General features: G+C 33.7%; 2 protein-coding genes across 2 annotated transcripts; one reads left to right on the top strand and one right to left on the bottom strand.

The window, feature by feature from the left end:
* Window positions 1-9,196: 9,196 nt before the first annotated feature.
* On the bottom strand, window positions 9,197-14,094 carry LOC139867528 (uncharacterized). The gene is made up of 8 exons (XM_071855892.1): window positions 13,820-14,094; window positions 13,186-13,528; window positions 12,942-13,019; window positions 12,695-12,769; window positions 12,029-12,094; window positions 11,329-11,394; window positions 11,078-11,146; window positions 9,197-9,553 (listed from the first exon to the last, which is right to left on the bottom strand). The coding sequence occupies exons 1-8, from the start codon at window positions 14,068-14,070 to the stop codon at window positions 9,422-9,424; spliced, it is 1,080 nt and encodes a 359-aa protein (XP_071711993.1). The 5' UTR covers window positions 14,071-14,094; the 3' UTR covers window positions 9,197-9,421.
* Window positions 14,095-16,596: 2,502 nt separating this feature from the next.
* LOC139867784 (uncharacterized) lies at window positions 16,597-17,757 on the top strand. The gene has a single exon (XM_071856138.1). The coding sequence runs from the start codon at window positions 16,597-16,599 to the stop codon at window positions 17,755-17,757; it is 1,161 nt and encodes a 386-aa protein (XP_071712239.1).
* Window positions 17,758-18,852: the final 1,095 nt, after the last annotated feature.

Here is an 18,852-nt window from a genome sequence, read left to right as displayed (position 1 = left end):
GTTGTAACGTCGTCAAAAGGATGAAGGTTACGTAATGACCAATAGTCTCGTAATAACCTAAAAACCTCATTTCTTACCCCAATTACCGACTCCGTCACTTGTGAGAACGTTTTGTTTTATAGTTGTAGCCCGATGTTCTTGTTCTCACTTTGGTGAGAAGCGAACATTACTAACCCGTAAGTATAACATGCTTCTTTATGTTGCACGTTAGCCGCTTTTTCTAAATCACGAAGTCCTATATTCGGATATATTGAGTCAAAATAATTTCTTAACCCGTTGCGTAAAATAGCATTTGGGTTCCCCGCAATATATGCGTCAAAGTAAACACATCGTAACTTATGGATTTCCCAATGTGATATCCCCCATCTTTCGAACGAAAGCTTTTTATAAATCAAGGCATTCTTGGAACGTTCTTCGAATGTCTTACAAACTGATCTCGCCTTAAATAGTTGTGCCGAGGAATTCTGACCGACTCTAGACAAGATTTCATCAATCATGTCTCCGGGTAGGTCTCTTAAAATATTGGGTTGTCTATCCATTTTGTGTTTTTATACTGTAAAATAGACAAGAGTTAGATTCATAAAAAAATAGTTATTAATACAAGCAATTTTTACATATATCATAAAGAATAAGCACACTATATTACATATATTACACCACGCGAATACAACTATCTTATTTCAACTCGCTCGTTTCTTCTTCTTCGGTTTTGGTTCGTTTTGCCAAGTTTCTAGGGATATATGATGTTCCCCTAATACGAGCCGTCGTTTTCCACATTGGTTTAGAAAAACCTGGTGGTTTAGAGGTTCCCGGGTTATTGTCACAACTTAAAAAATACGGGTGTTGATGATACATATAAAGTTCATCGGGTTTGGAATCAAATTTCTCTATTTTTATGCCCTTTCCCTTATTGTTCTCTTTTGTCTTATTAAATTGTGTTGGTTTAATTTCTATAACATCATCGGAATCCTTGTCGGGATCCGATTCATCGGAGAATTGGTAATCCTCCCAATACTTTGCTTCCTTGGCGGAAACACCATTGACCATAATTAACTTTGGTCGGTTGGGTGAGGATTTTCTTCTACTTAACCGTTTTATTATTTCCCCCACTGGTTCTATTTCTTCTTCCGGTTCCGATTCTTCTTCCGATTCCGATTCTTCTTCCGGTTCCGACTCTTCTTCCGGTTCTTCTTCGGGAACTTGTGAATCAGTCCAATATATATTCGACTCTTCGTTATTATTAGGTGAGTCAATGGGATTTGTGCTAGAGGTAGACATCTATCACACAATATCAAACATGTTAAGAGATTAATATATCACATAATATATACATGTTAATAATATATAGTTTCCAACAAAAATGTTAAGCAATCATTTTTAAAGAAAACACGATCGAAGTCCAGACTCACTAATGCATCCTAACAAACTCGGTAAGACACACTAATGCAAATTTCTGGTTCTCTAAGACCAACGCTCGGATACCAACTGAAATGTCCCGTTCATATTGATTATAAACGTTCCATATTAATTGATTTCGTTGCGAGGTTTTGACCTCTATATGAGACGTTTTTCAAAGACTGCATTCATTTTTAAAACAACCATAACCTTTATTTTATCAATAAAGGTTTCAAAAGCATTACGTAGATTATCAAATAATGATAATCTAAAATATACTGTTTACACACGACCATTACATAATGGTTTACAATAGAAATATATTACATCGACATATGTTTCTTGAATGCAGTTTTTACATAATATCATACAAACATGGACTTCAAATCTTGTCCTTATTTTAGTATGCAACAGCGGAAGCTCTTAATATTCACCTGAGAATAAACATGCTTTAAACGTCAACAAAAATGTTGGTGAGTTATAGGTTTAACCTATATATATCAAATCGTAACAATAGACCACAAGATTTCATATTTCAATATACATCCCATACATAGAGATAAAAATCATTCATATGGTGAACACCTGGTAATCGACATTAACAATATGCATATATAAGAATATCCCCATCATTCCGGGACACCCTTCGGATATGATATAAATTTCGAAGTACTAAAGCATCCGGTACTTTGGATGGGGTTTGTTAGGCCCAATAGATATATCTTTAGGATTCGCGTCAATTAGGGTGTCTGTTCCATAATTCTTAGATTACCAGACTTAATAAAAAGGGGCATATTCGATTTCGATAATTCAACCATAGAATGTAGTTTCACGTACTTGTGTCTATTTTGTAAATCATTTATAAAACCTGCATGTATTCTCATCCCAAAAATATTAGATTTTAAAAGTGGGACTATAACTCACTTTCACAGATTTTTACTTCGTCGGGAAGTAAGACTTGGCCACTGGTCGATTCACGAACCTATAACAACTATGTACATATATATCAAAGTATATTCAAAATATATTTACAACACTTTTAATACATTTTGATGTTTTAAGTTTATTAAGTCAGCTGTCCTCGTTAGTAACCTACAACTAGTTGTCCAACGTTAGATGTACAGAAAAAAAATTGATATATATTATCTTGAATCAATCCACGACCCAGTGTATACACGTCTCAGGCTAGATCACAACTCAAAGTATATATATTTTTGGAATCAACCTCAACCCTGTATAGCTAACTCCCACATTACTGCATATAGAGTGTCTATGGTTGTTCCAAATAATATATACACATGGGTCGATATGATATGTCAAAACATTTGCATACGTGTCTATGGTATCCCAAGATTACATAATATATTAGAATACATGTATAATACAATATAAGTTAGCTAGGATATGATTAATATAGATTTGTTACCAATTTTCACGTTGCTACAACAAGAAAAATTATCCAATCTTGTTTTACCCATAACTTCTTCATTTTAAATCCGTTTTGAGTGAATCAAATTGCTATGGTTTCATATTGAACTCTATTTTATGAATCTAAACAGAAAAAGTATAGGTTTATAGTCAGAAATATAAGTTACAAGTCGTTTTTGTAAAGGTAGTCATTTCAGTCGAAAGAACGACGTCTAGATGACCATTTTAGAAAACATACTTCCACTTTGAGTTTAACCATGATTTTTGGATATAGTTTCATGTTCATAAGAAAAATCATTTTCCCAAAAGAATAACTTTTAAATCAAAGTTTATCATAGTTTTTAATTAACTAACCCAAAACAGCCCGCGGTGTTACTACGACGGCGTAAATCCGATTTTATGGTGTTTTTCGTGTTTCCAGGTTTTAAATCATTAAGTTAGCATATCATATAGATATAGAACATGTGTTTAGTTGATTTTAAAAGTCAAGTTAGAAGGATTAACTTTTGTTTGCGAACAAGTTTAGAATTAACTAAACTATGTTCTAGTGATTACAAGTTTAAACCTTCGAATAAGATAGCTTTATATGTATGAATCGAATGATGTTATGAACATCATTACTACCTCAAGTTTTCTGGATAAAGCTACTGGAAATGAGAAAAATGGATCTAGCTTCAAAGGATCCTTGGATGGCTTGAAAGTTCTTGAAGCAGAATCATGACACGAAAACAGTTCAAGTAAGATTTTCACTCGAAATAAGATTGTTATAGCTATAGAAATTTAATTAAAGTTTGAATATGATTATTACCTTATATTAGAAAGATAACCTACTGTAAGTAACAAAGGTTTCTTGATCTTGGATGATTACTTGGAATGGATTTAGAAAACTTGGAAGTAAACTTGCAATCTTAGAAGTATTCTTGATTTTATGAAACTAGAACTTTTGGAATTTATGAAAAACACTTAGAACTTGAAGATAGAACTTGAGAGAGATCAATTAGATGAAGAAAATTGAAGAATTAAAGTGTTTGTAGGTGTTTTTGGTCATTGGTGTATGGATTAGATATAAAGGATATGTAATTTTGTTTTCATGTAAATAAGTCATGAATGATTACTCATATTTTTGTAATTTTATGAGATATTTCATGCTAGTTGCCAAATGATGGTTCCCACATGTGTTAGGTGACTCACATGGGCTGCTAAGAGCTGATCATTGGAGTGTATATACCAATAGTACATACATCTAAAAGCTGTGTATTGTACGAGTACGAATACGGGTGCATACGAGTAGAATTGTTGATGAAACTGAACGAGGATGTAATTGTAAGCATTTTTGTTAAGTAGAAATATTTTGATAAGTGTCTTGAAGTCTTTCAAAAGTGTATGAATACATATTAAAACACTACATGTATATACATTTTAACTGAGTCGTTAAGTCATCGTTAGTCGTTACATGTAAATGTTGTTTTGAAACCTTTAGGTTAACGATCTTGTTGAATGTTGTTAACCCATTGTTTATTATAACAAATGAGATGTTAAATTGTTATATTATCATGATATTATGATATATAATATATCTTAGTATGATATATATACAGTTAAATGTCGTTACAACGATAATCGTTACATATATGTCTCGTTTCGAAATCATTAAGTTAGTAGTCTTATTTTTACATATGTATTTCATTGTTAATACACTTAATAATATATTTACTTATCATTTAACATAATTAACTAATTGTATCAATATCTTAATATGATTCATATGTACCTAGTAAGATGTTGTTATAACGATAATCGTTATATATATCGTTTTCGAGTTTCTTAAATTAATAGTCTCATTTTTATGTATATAACTCATTGTTAAAATACCTAATGAGATACATACTTATAATAAAATCATGTTAACTATATATATAACCATATATATGTCATCGTATAGTTTTTACAAGTTTTAACGTTCGTGAATCACCGGTCAACTTGAGTGGTCAATTGTCTATATGAAACCTATTTCAATTAATCAAGTCTTAACAAGTTTGATTGCTTAACATGTTGGAAACACTTAATCATGTAAATAACAATTTCATTTAATATATATATAAACATGGAAAAGTTCGGGTCACTACACCATAGCCCATAGAATGTCCATTTTCTCCATCTCGTTTTCATCTATCTGATCGTAGTCTTCTTGTTCCAAATGACTATTACCGATTCTACCATGTAGTAAATCGTTGTAAGAATTCACTACCATAGAGACTAACACCATATCCTCCTCAACTCCCTCAATGGTACGCAAGCGAATATTCTCTGTTCTCAAAACCTCAGTACTTGCCTCCTTGTTTGAAGTTGTCTGATAAAGAACACTTTGAGGTGCTGGAGTGACATAACTTGACGTTATTTTCTCTGTATTTGAAGTAAAGGCTGTTTGTGGTTGGGCGTGCTTCTTCTCAGCTGAACCAATTTCTGGTGCTTTATACTTCACAGGATTCTGAAAAGTCTCTAACCTCTTCAATCTCTCTTGAAACTCGAGCTCCTTTGCCTGTATCTTAGTAACAAACGCACTCAAAGAATTATCCATGATAGCAAAGGACCTCTCAATTTCAACAATCATTGGATCCCACTTAATCGGTAGTCCCTCACGAAAGCACTGTACTAGCTTCTTGGTTGGAAAAACAATATCAACACATTTAAGTTCGGTCAACAGGTGACGATATCTAGCAACAACATCTTTTAAAGATTCATCGGGCTGAACAGCAAAATTCTTCCACTTTTTCTTCAGAACTTTACCTTTTGTTTTTCTATACTCAGCTGTCCCTTAATTTCCACTTTCTAGATCATTCCACAAAGCATAAGTTGTTAAATGTATTTCAAACTGATGAAATATTTCTTTAGACAATGCTTGAGTAAGATGGCTGTATGCTTTGCACTCAAGATTATAATCTTCACGCTCACCTGGAGACAATTCCATGGGTGTCTTTGTTTCCCCATGATCCTTAGTCGGAAAAACATATTCTACCTTCACGAAGTTATACAACTTAGAGTCAATTCCGCTTAACGAAATCAAAAACCTAGGTTTCCATTCTGCAAAATCATCCAAAGATTCAAGCCTAGGTACTCGATAAGAACTACCAATCTCATTTTCTGTCTTCAATAAGTGATGTAGACCTGACGACGAAGCACCTACAATAGTTGATTTCATTTCAGAAGATTCAAACACGTCTGACATTGTAACCGTACGGTTGCACTATACGGTTGCAGAAGTTTATACGGTTGAATTACACGGATGAAAAATTTGACACGGATGTAAGTTACACGGTTGCAATGTGTAACCGGATAAAGTAATACGGGTGTAAGGTATAACCGGACGGATGCATAGTATGCCCGTACGGTTGTAAATTTATACGGTTGTGGTTTAAGTGGATGTAGATTACACCGATGCAATGAGTATCCGTGCGGTTGTGATATTCGGTTGATGTATCCATGCGGTTACAGAGTGTAACCGTGCGGTTGTATGCTTGGTCAAATCTGGGCAGAAAACTGCACAGAAACTAGGGTTTAAGGTTTTGGTCGATCTAGCACTCAATCTGGAACAAAATAACTGATTGTTTTACGTCCAAAATATAGTTATTGACCAGATTAACACTTTTACTTAACAAAAACACGAATCAACACGCAAAAAAATATGATTTTAAGTGGATTTTTGCCAAAAACACTAAAAACACAATTTATAAAACGATTTAGACAAAAACCGAGCGTTTAATCTATCACACAAGCCCTGATACCACTTGTAGGATCGTGTAAACAGGATTAAACGATCTTAGATTCAATAACGAGTGCGGAAAATCTCGTTATTGGGTTTTATACTCTAAATCCAATGTAAACCTTTGATCTTAATGACAAAATCGACTTAGATATGTTAAAGATCGACTATATTGAATGCTAGAACACCTGGGAATCGAATTTTACGTGTAGGATAGGTTAGAATTCGTAACCCTAACAATGAACCCTTAATGCCCATTAAATACACACAGCACGTTGCAACCGTGTGGTTGCACCTGGTAACCGTGCGGTTGCCTGTCTAACCGTACGGTTGCATTCCTGCAACCGTGCAGTTGCATACCAGCAGAGAAAGTTAAACAATAAAGCACTTTAACTTGATTATAATGAACTCGGGGACTATTTATTATTTTAACTTGATTGTTATTTATTATTTTATTATTATTCAAATTCAAATATGAGTTCATTAATTACGTTATATATGTATGCGAAATACACGTCTCAATAAAATGTTCTGTGTATGCTTTTATGACAAGGTAATTGTGATGAAAATTGGAAGATGATGGTGAGAGAATATATGTATTTCATTTATTCCGATCAAGTTAAGTACATCAATGTGTCTGTAAAAACAACGAGAAGTTTCTTAGTCGGAATCCGCCGGGTCATTAAATTAAATGACTTTAGCGTTTAAATTCACTTAATACCTAAAATATATCATTAAACTATTTCGCTTAAACAAACCCGTAATTCCACATCATTAAACTGTTTCGCTTAAACGAACCCGTGGTTCCACGGGTCATTTCACTAGTTAGTTTTGATAACGGTTCTAAATAACTTAGGTTACTTAGTTGATAAAAAAATGAATAAAAAGACTATAAACGTGATTATAAAGACTTAAACATGATTAAATAGACTTAAAACACCTTAAAAGATATTTTTATGACTATGAAACACAGGGCCGGTCCTGAGTTTTTTAGTGCCCTGATCGAGGAGGTAAAAAAAGGCCCCTAAGAATACAATGAAAATTACCGAGGCGACAAACGAATAATATAAGCTATTTAAACGTACACAGGGGGGCGGTCCTGAGAATTTAAGTATCTAAAACGAGGTAAAAAGGGCCTTAGACCTTAACGAATTATATATGTTATTTAAAAAAACGACAACTAACGTCATATCAATATCAATATCAATAATATAAACATATAATATACTCCTCATATGACTAAAATCGTTATATTGTCGTGATTGAAAAATAGCATAGATTGATCAACTTAAATGAATTATAAGCTTTGTATCGTGCTACATTGGTATAAGTTACAGTATATAATTAAACAATTACATGTATATTGAATAGTTAGATAATAGTAACAAACTCAACTGGAGCGATTGATGGAGTACAAAATTTTTATATAGATATGTTATTGGTTTATTAAACGTAACGAGTATGTAGTTAGGAGTATGTAAGGAGTTGCGTGTAATGTGGTTCAACATTGTGTGTATTTTTTAAATGTAGACTTCTATTTACATTCCATCCCACATCGATTAGCAACCAAACTTTTCACTAGTATTTAATCCTAGTTACCAAACCACATTATGAACATATGTTATGTTACATCTTGGACTTTTGTAATCCAATCTAATTTAGATGGGCCTTTGAAATCCAATCGTCAGCATTTGTGATCCATAACGTTAAACGTGATTTAATTCGGTGAACAGATTTGAAATGTTAAACGTGATTTAATTCGGTGAACAGATTTGGGGGGCCCTGTGCAAATGTTCAGGTTGCACTACCTCTGGGCCGGCCCTGATGAAATCCAATCGTCATTAGGTGATTTAATTCGGTGAACCTTTGAAATCCATAATGTTAAACGTGATTTAATTCGGTGAACAGATTTGGGGGGCCCTGTGCAAATGTTCAGGTTGCACTACCTCTGGGCCGGCCCTGATGAAATCCAATCGTCATTAGGTGATTTAATTCGGTGAACAGATTTGGGGGCTCAAACTTGGGCCCCCCTTGGGCCCTGTGCAAATGTTCAGGTTTAAATCACAGATTTGGGGGCCCTGTGCAAATGTTCAGGTTGCACTACCTCTGGGCCGGCCTTATGAAATCCAATCGTCATTAGGTGATTTAATTTGGTGAACAGATTTGGGGGCTCAAACTTGGGCCCTGTGCAAATGTTCAGGTTGCACTACCTAGTGCAAATGTTAATCGTCATTCTAATGAAATGGGCATTTGTGATCCATAATGTTAAACGTGATTTAATTCGGTGAACAGATTTGGGGGTCCAAACTTGGGCCCTGTGTAAATGTTCGCACGTTCAGGTTGCACTACCTAGTGCAAATGTTAATCGTCATTCTAATGAAATGGGCATTTGTGATCCATAATGTTAAACGTGATTTAATTCGGTGAACAGATTTGGGGGGCCCAAACTTGAGCCCTGTGCAAATGTTCGCACTACCTTTGGGCCGGCCCTGATGAAACACCTAAAACAAATAAGGATGTGTTGATTTCAGTTGATTAAACATCACATATTTCACAAATTGTAGAAATATATATCATAATCAAGCTAGCATCCATGTACTAGATATAGTCTTAACTATTTCTTCACAAATGCCTGCCCGAAAACAAAAGAAATAGAAACTAAAATAGCAAAGTATCATTAACATAACATGTACGTACGACTCTTTAGCAACACTGAGGATTTCATTTCTTTTTCTTTCCTTTTCGGGTGCATCAACATATAGAAGCAACACAAGATCAACATATGAATCTACCCAACGAATGTTGACAAAGTGTTTGACTCCAAGAAATGCCAAGTTATTACAATCCACCACCAAGTGCAGGCGTCCAAAACTCGGCACCATTGCTTGTCATATTCGTAGTGTCGATATGATCCATACATGTCACTGGTACCAAGCATAACCCTCTACTCGCAAGATCCCTCTGCGTGTCCTATAGTAAGAACACGTTTCAAATTATTTAACTTATAGGTTAGTCACATAAAACGCGCAACTAATTATGAATTAAAAGACCAAAGGGAGATCATTGGCCCAGTGGTAATGTGGTATCAAGGTGACTTTTCAATAATGAGATTATAAGTTCAAATTGGACATGTGAATATCTTTGTAGAGAAATGTATAAATTCGTGTTAGGTGTATCAGTTTATTGTTTTTTATACCTAACAAGGTTACAAGATAAAAGGTTGCACGAAAAGTAACCGAGGCTATAATTGGTGCTTAGAGGCTCCCTTTTTTCATGTAATGATCATAAGAGTAAAGGTTAAAGAATAACAAAGTTGACAATTAAATTCATTAAGAAATAATTAGACATGTCAAATAATTAAGAACTTTTTTGTAGCAATCCCGAGGTGCTTAATTATGTAAACCTCTCAATTGATTAATTAAATTATATCATTGAATTAAAGTTGAGAATCATGTCTCCTACTTTATGTTGAATAATTGTTTAAGATGAGCTAATAAGTGATGGATCCAATAAAGTAAATATAAAAAATATATATATGCACACATAGCTGCTTTCTTCTACTTTTTATTAGTTTATAATTTCTTTTGTAATCTTTTTAAAGTAGCAAACATGTACACATATAGTTACACATATAACCATCAGAAGATAGATAAGGGTTGCTAATAGTTAGAGAGTAATCATAATGGATTGTGTATACGTTTATATACAGTTACACATATGTACGTTTATAAATTGCTTCTCAGCTAACACTAATAAGAAAAATGATCATTTGTGACGAACCTATTAGTGACGATTTATTATTTGGTCACTAATTGTGATATTTAGTTATCATTAAAAAAAGTCGTCACTACATTTTAATCACTAAATAATATTAATGATCAAACAAATGGTCACTATATAGTGACTAATTTTAGTATTTTGATATCTTATAGTAACGAGAAATGATCAACCTATTTTGATTACTAACTTGACTTAGTGATTGTTATTAGTGACCAATAACATATGTCACTAAAACCTTTTTTTACTTGTAGTGGAACTTCTACTAATAATAATATCTTTTATGTTATTCCGTAATACATATGTAATACGAGTAAAAAGTAAAGATGATGATGTGGGAAAGGTTGCAAAATTCGTTATTTGGGGATTAATCGGTCGGGACTTTGGAATTATGTATACGTACGTACGTATGTATTTGAGATGAAAAAGGTTAGATCGGCGGGGAACCTTTAACCCCGTGCACCCTTTGGATGCCAACTGCCTACCGGGTCGTGTGCAGTCCCAGGCAAGTGTGGTCGGAACCAACCCCTGTTCCAGCGCCAAGCACAAATGGTGGCCGATTCAAGAATCGAACCTTCGCCTTATTTGAGATGAACAGCCATTTGACTTGGTCAACTGGACGTTTGCGGGTCACCCTGGCCACCCAGGCTATGCCCGGATGGTTCGTACGTACGTATGTATATATGTATGTAAAAGCTAGCATGGGCAGTAACTTACAAGAGAATGTTGGTGTCTCGTGGCTCCTGAAACATTATTGGGTAAATTCATGTACGGTGAGGTAAGTGCCTGCATGCAGCATATGTTATATGTATAATGTTAAAAAATCAGAGTTGAAGAAGAATGAATGTTGAAAAAAGTAACAACTTTAATTTTTTTTTAAGTGCACGCTCATGCATCTCTAAAATGGTGTCTGTAAGTACTACAGAATAATTTACATTAAAGTTAGTTATAAAGAAACAATATGTCACCTCAATTTGACCCTCAAGGAATCTGATTTGAGCTGTGGCCTCTAACAACACAGAAGCTGTGTCAGTCTGCAAAAAGTCCCAATTAAACACATTTATCATATATACGAATAATATCACTTTTTCAGGTTTAATTCAATCTATATAGTATGAGAGTATACTTGTAAGATAAGTCGGTTTCATTTTAATTAATCCACTAAATTAGTTAAACAATTTATATAAGTTATTACAAAGTAACAGAAAATTTGATCAACATCAACTTCAAATAATTAGAGAAGTGTTTGAATGTAAAATAATCGTTGGTCGGCAATACATTTATTATATACTTATAAATAAATGTGTATTCAAACGGAATTAACTCTGCGAGATTACAGACAGAATAAAACATTATTAAATCTTATATTTTTAGAAAAATAAACAGTGTGCAGTAAAGACGTCTACGAGCGCGTAGACATAAAACATAATAAAGTCTGTAGACCGAGAACAAATGACACCTTAGTATTTTCTTACGCTTAATGATCCTAGATTTTAACTCTAGATCATGATGTTTGAATGATTTATTATGCTATTGATAATTAAAGTGTTGTGAGGTCCCAAATGGAACTAGAAATCTATATCAAAGTAAGATTCAAGACGATCATATTCGAATTTAGTATTTCGTTGTTTTAAATATGGGCGATGTCGAGGAGTTAAATTACTATACCTTTCCGAAAGGCGAAACTAGCTGGTGCAAAGCTGATATTCTGTCACCCAATTTCTCCTTTCTCACCTGTTTATTTATATCAAATTTCGTTATCTATTTACATTGTATGCACAATCTACAATATACAATTACAATAGATGTTAATGTTATTTCAAAGACAAATTTACATTTAACTTAGTCCACATATACATTGTATATTCATGATGTCTCTCTGATGAGGCTTGAACTCGCAACCTTTTTTAACACCTCACATATATACCACTGGCCAACTCGCAACTTTTTTTAACATGCACCTCACATATGTGCCACTGGCCATAGGCCATTTGGTTATATGTTGGTTATATATAATATAATTAAGAACTCAATAGTTGAAAAACAATAACTAATGTTTAATATGAAGGTAGCATTTGGATACACTTGTATCTAATAAAACATCGTGCCAGGCCAGATTATATGGACCACACTTCTTATCTACGTTTAGCGTTTCCTAGCTACTTTGAGTAAGTAAAAAAAAAAAAAATTGCGGTTCGATTTTAATTGGTGTAGCTATTGGTATGTACAAAAAGAATCCAATAAATTAATTAATCAGTAAAGAGGTTTGTGAGTTCAAGTCTCATTTTAAAACTTGTATAAATGTGAAATTATAGAGAGCTAGCTATTTGTCACCTTTAGAGGAGTTTGTGTTGAAGAGTGTTGAGTCCTAGCCCTTTTGGAAGTTCCACTAGTAAATGTGTCACTACACTGCTTTCATCACAACAATCACATTTAACAATGAATTAGTTTTGTTATTATAAAGTTATTATAGTAATAACCACAAATCAAGATAATAAAAACCAATTATAGGGTGCCTAGTGAAAAAATTTACAAGTTACAATTAGTTAGAGGTGTATATATGTATATTACATATGCTTACCATAGGAGAAGCTTGAGTACTTGAAGAAGACTGAAATCTGGGCTTTTTAGATGCTCCACTTGTAGATGTATCGTCATACTTTTATATGTATAAAACAAGAAAAGAGTCACAAATAAAGAAAGAAAAATCAAAATCATAACATCCGCATACACTTAATTTCCAGATATATTAAAGTTAAGTGGGGAATTTTAATTTAATTACAATAAGAATATTATTACTAGCTAGATTAAATTTAGTTGATTACCTGAGAAGAATACTGGTTAATACTCATATGTTCGTATTGATTGTTGATCTTACTTGAGAAATCGAACATAGTAGTACTAGTGTTTAAATTCATGGTTGAAGATGAACTAACAGACGGAACTGGATTGAGTTGAGATGACCAAGAAGAACTACATGCTTGTAAATCATCATCGTTATTGTTACTGTTAGTGTTATTGTTACCATCCTGATTATGATTATGATGATCAGTTTTATTACTATAATAAAGCTGTCGACTTCGTTCATCCAAATATCCATGTTTTATAACTTGATCACCAACATGTCCACCTCCCAAGTTTTGTTCTTGATCATTAGCCATTCCATTCCTGGATGCATATACATATATGTCATTAATTAATATCATGCATGATTATATGGATACACTTCAATAAAATAAATATTATTGGTCAATTTTATTTTTCATTATTCAAGTGCGTAGTTATATTAAAAACTAACAAGAAGCTAGAGAAAAAAAGTTGCATACGGATATATTGAAAATCATGTTCTATAAAAGAAGTATAGTAATAGTATTGTGAAAATAAATTTGATTGGAGAGCATGCATAAGTGAAACTAAAGATGAAAAAAAGCTAGAAAGTTGTGATAATTAATTAATTACAAAAGTAATTGGCTCCATGAGACTGGAAAATCTTGATTTTCATGATGATGATGGTCAGCCAAAACATTAGAGTTTGAAGCTGAAGGGACTAATAGAGATGATCCAAATAGACATGGAGGATTCAACGGCGGTACTTGTAGCGGCAACGGCGGATTTGATAAGAAATTAGTAGAGTAATTAGTTTGTTGTGAGGGTGGTGGTTGCAGCTTCCCATTCAAGCTCCACCAGTAATTAGGGTTTTCTCCCATCATCTCCAAAACACTAATTCTCTTGGCTTTTTATGTCTGTTTTTTTTTATCTCAATAATTACAAATGAATGACTATAACAGACTCAACTCATGCTTTGTTTGAAAAAAACAAAAAAACAAAACTTCTTTAAGCTAGGCTCTCTCTTTTGCTTTAAAGAAATAAACTTTTGTCATAAAATATCTTTAATAATTTCTTTGTTTGATTATTATAAAAAAATAAGCCTTTGGAGAAGCTAGTCTCTAAGGGTTTTGTGTGTTTTGCTTTCTAGTCATCATACATATTAGATTAGATGAGATTAAATTGATCACTACTTGACCCCACCTCTTAAATGTCTATGTCAATAAAGTGAACTTTGAAGTTGTGGGGTTGTAAACTTCTATACCAATTCTCCATATTTTCTTTAGTTTGTAATAACTTATATTTGTTTTCTGTATTAAATATATTTTTGTTCTTTAGCTTTTAGCTGTATTACAAAAAAAAGTGGGGCACAAGAAAAGGTGGTGGGCAATGGTTTTAGGCACAAAACAAATGTCATTTTGGAGTGTTCCTTGATTTGGGGGTGTCTAAACTATATATAGCTAGGAGGTTTTTTCAAACTATTATTAGGGTTAGGGTTACTCTCTAAATTGAAATATGCTAGATTGAACTACAACTAGCATGCTATTCTTTCCCATAATAATTTGAGCTTTCCAAACACTAAATTGACTTCTGACAGAACTGGTATATACAATACTTGTATATACCAGTAGTGTATACACTACTTGTAGTTAATGAAATTTTGATCAGCTGTTATATTGTTATAGTTTAATATATTGTTATAGTTTAATTTACAAGTTACAACTAAAAGCGAAGTTGGAGGCTCAAGTTTAATCAACTAAAAAACTTTATATATACTATTACCGAGTAAAAATCATTGGTTGTAACCTGTTTAGGGATATCATATCCTGGGTTTTTTAACTGCTTCTTCTATTTTTCGAGTTCTATTTTTTGAGTTCACAGAGGAAATCTCCCTAACGATAATCACGTCGGGTGCTACTAGCGAGTAAAACTCCTGGGTGACGAGCCTCCCGAACAACGAGACCCGTAACTAGGGGTATTACGCACATTGGCACCCCTACGGCTAAGAGCCAATTTTAATTCGATCTTGGGCGTTACCAAGATTTGAAACTGTGTCTCCTGCTTCACAAGAAACTTGGTCATGACCACTGTACTATGCCCAAGTGATTTTTTTAGCTGCTTCTTCTCGTATAAAATAAAATAAAATAAAATTTCGGAATTACCAAAAGTGTCAACATTATAATTTGTTGATTTCATTAATGTTATTCTAACAGCGGTTCGATCTAGGTGTTTGTTTGTACAAGGAAAAAAGAAGATGCTAACAATAGCTTAATCTCAATTCTATTTTAAAAACTGTGATATAAAAAATAAAAGAAAAATGATAATTATTATGGTTAAACATGGAATGTACGTTGCAAAAGTAATATTTTCTGATATAAAGCTATACATGTTTTTTTTAAGTCAAGCAAGTAAGTTTATTAATAAAATGAGGTTACATCATGAGTATGCGATAGCATACCTTACAAACAAAAACGGAAAGCAAAACAAAGAAGGCCTACAACAAAGAAATACAACAAAGAAATCGAAGATTAGACGGTTACAAAAAGGGTTAAAGCCAAAAATAGACTACAAACTTACACAAATGTACCGATGTCGCCCACAAACTCATTTTCGTCCTATTGTCGCCTACAAACTTATAAAAAAAATGTGCTAATATAAACAAAATACTTTTTTTAACCGTTAACCAAAATGATTGATTACGTGGCTTCTAAGTAGTCATGACACGTCGGTGATACATCGAAACAGAACTGAAAGTATATGGGCGACATCGGGACACAACTGAAAGTATATGGGCGACATCGGGACATATAAAATGAATAAAAAAAGTTAAATAATTAACTTTACCGGTTGAGCAGGTAACCGGTAACGAAATGTTAACATGAGCACATTTTTTATAAGTTTGTAGGCGACAGTAGGACGGAAATGAGTTTGTGGTCGACATCGGTACATTTGTGTAAGTTTGTAGCCTATTTTTGGCTTTAACCCTTACAAAAACAAGGGAAGATTATTCAGCCATTATCATCAAACGAGAGAGGATTTACGAGCCATTTGTGCCAATAAAGTTATACATTTTATGAATAAATTGACCATCTAAATTTAAGTAAAATAAATGTTTAAACGGAATCTTAGAGCTACGTTTAACATTTTACATAAATAAAAATAGATTATAAGGTAACGATTTGGATTGGTTAAATATTGAAATATAAAAGTGCAGAGATTAGATTTGGTACGCTTTTTATATTTAACTCTCAAAAATTTCAAAGTGTTACCAAATTTATAGAATATAGAATTTGGTACGCTTTTAGATTTGGTATGCTTTCTCCCTATTCCGTGCTCCTTCGGGCGTCGTCAACGTGTTGGAAGGTATGCGTCGTAATTTTTTTTGGGGCGGGTCGGGGGATAATTCAAAGATGTCTTGGGTAAATTGGGACACTTTACTTTCTTCTTATGAAAAGGGGGGTTACAATATCGGGTCGTTAAAAGCCAAAAACCTAGCACTACTAGGGAAATGGTTGTGGCGTTTTCGTTTGGAAAATAATGCTTTTTGGGTAAAAATAATTAAGAGTATATATGGTCGGGATGGGGGTATAACTTCGATTAATGCTCCCGGGATGGCTTTCAAAAAGTCAACATGGCATAATATTCTAAAAGCAGTTTCAAGTCTGGATAAATGGAATCTAAACCTTCCAACTTCAATAGTTAAAACAATTGGTAATGGGGAAGATACATTATTTTGGAAAGACTCTTGGCTCGGTAATTTTTGTTTGTGCAAAAAGTTTGATAGGTTGTTCAGGTTAGAGACGAATCAAAATGCTAGCGTTGCGGATCGTATCCTAAAAACAGAAAGTTCATGGTCAGCTAATTGGGATTGGTCTAGAGAACCTACAGGCAGAACGGAAGATGAGTTGAGGCAACTTCTTAATTGTTTGGCATCATTTTCATTCGCTAATAACCCAAGAGACTCGTGGTCATGGGCTATGCACCCAAGTGGTCAGTTTAGTTCAAAAATGCTCACATGTTTGTTAAATGACTGTATGTTACAGAATGCTGCACTTCCATTCGATACAATGCGCAACAACTTTGTACCTCAAAAAATTGGTATTTTTGTGTGGCGTACGAAACTTGGAAGATTACCGGTCCGGGTAGAATTAGATAAGCGTGGCATAGATCTAGACTCGGTCCGTTGTCCTACTTGCAACAATGACATAGAAACGGTTGAGCATATGATCCTATCATGCCCAAAGGTTAAAGACCTTTGGAATCGTATTTTTCGATGGTGTAATATGGGTAACTTATCATGTTCGGTTCTAGGTGAAATGTTTCTAGGAAAAAGATCTTCAAATGACAACTCTCCCTCAAAATTGTTGCAAGCCATTGAATGGATAACCGGATATTTAATCTGGAAAAATCGCAATTTGAAGACTTTCGAAAATAAAGAGTGGAACATCCCTATGGTGATAAACGAGATCCAAATAAAAAGCTTCCTATGGATATCCTCTCGGTCAAAAAAGCTAGCTCTTGACTGGAACCAATGGCTTCTCAACCCGAAGGTGTACGACGATCACGGTTAATCGAAGGATTGTGAAGATCTCCTGATTTTTCGGCTAGTTTTTTAATTCATGTTGTATATGTTTTGATGTATTTGTCCTGTTATTTCCTTCCTAGTTGGCTCCGGTTTTCAAGCAGTGCATGCTCTCATGCATCTTGCTGTATGCTGTTTCATGTATCCCTTTTCCTTTAATAAAAATTGTGCTTTTCAAAAAAAAAAAAAAAAAAAAAGAATTTGATTATTTCAATATATTAATTTGGAATTATACTCATATTTGGTTTTATTGTGGCTACATATTTTACATAATCAAGGTTATTTTTATAGTTGTTGAATGTGAATATGTGATAAGAAAGACAAATATTAACATATCCATTTGTTTTTAGAGAATTACTAACCAAGTGACATAGTGGAGCCACAGCTCATAAAAAATAAGTAAGAAAAAATCATTTAAGGAGTATGATTTTGTCATATAGGATTCTTTTAAAAATAATTACGTAATAAAGTTTTCTAATTATTTTTTTATACATCAGTTTGAGATCATTCAAGAAGACTAAATCATTCACACGTTCATCTCCCGTAGTTGCATAACCCGCCTTCAACTATACTGTTAAGGTTGGAGAACTCGAATCTCGGGGAGATCTCGCCATCTCGGAAAAATGCCGGGGAGATCTCGGACGTTGACTTACATTGATTTTTTATTTTTTTAATAAAAATATATAAAAATATAATAAATAAATGTATATTTATATACAGTTTTACGAGATTTTACAAGAAAATCCGAAAAAAAGAGTGAGAAAATTCGAGATTTAACGAGAAAATCCAAAAAACGAGCGAGAAAAACTGAGAAATCTTGGCTTAGACCAAGTTTGACCCTGTTGACCGAGAAATCTCGGGAGATTGACACCTCGTCTCGGCTACCTTCCAAAAACGAGATCTCGGGGAGATTTCGGAGAGAATTAACGAGATTTACAACACTGACTACTGTCCTTGAGGAAACCCAGACCAATCAGAGGCATGGCCGGTAAAACCACCCCTCCCCGCTGCCCCTGCAATAAGAGAATGCGACATGTGTGGATACTTCAGTTCAGGGATAACATTGAGTGCAATGTTGCAGCTC

The sequence above is a fragment of the Rutidosis leptorrhynchoides genome, chromosome 9 (assembly GCF_046630445.1).
Source record: "Rutidosis leptorrhynchoides isolate AG116_Rl617_1_P2 chromosome 9, CSIRO_AGI_Rlap_v1, whole genome shotgun sequence".
Taxonomy (NCBI): Eukaryota; Viridiplantae; Streptophyta; class Magnoliopsida; order Asterales; family Asteraceae; genus Rutidosis; species Rutidosis leptorrhynchoides.
The sequence above is the reverse complement of the archived record's forward strand: the minus strand, read 5'-3'. Positions and strand labels throughout refer to the sequence as shown.

Excerpts from the sequence above, each read along its gene's own strand:
- LOC139867784 (XM_071856138.1), top strand. The coding sequence starts at position 16,597 with ATGTCTTGGGTAAATTGGGACACTTTACTTTCTTCTTATGAAAAGGGG.
- LOC139867528 (XM_071855892.1), bottom strand. The coding sequence starts at position 14,070 with ATGATGGGAGAAAACCCTAATTACTGGTGGAGCTTGAATGGGAAGCTG. Across the intron at positions 12,095-12,694 it reads CAACACAAACTCCTCTAAAG|GTGAGAAAGGAGAAATTGGG; the intron begins GTGACAAATAGC and ends ATAAATAAACAG. Across the intron at positions 11,395-12,028 it reads TAGTTTCGCCTTTCGGAAAG|ACTGACACAGCTTCTGTGTT; the intron begins GTATAGTAATTT and ends GACTTTTTGCAG.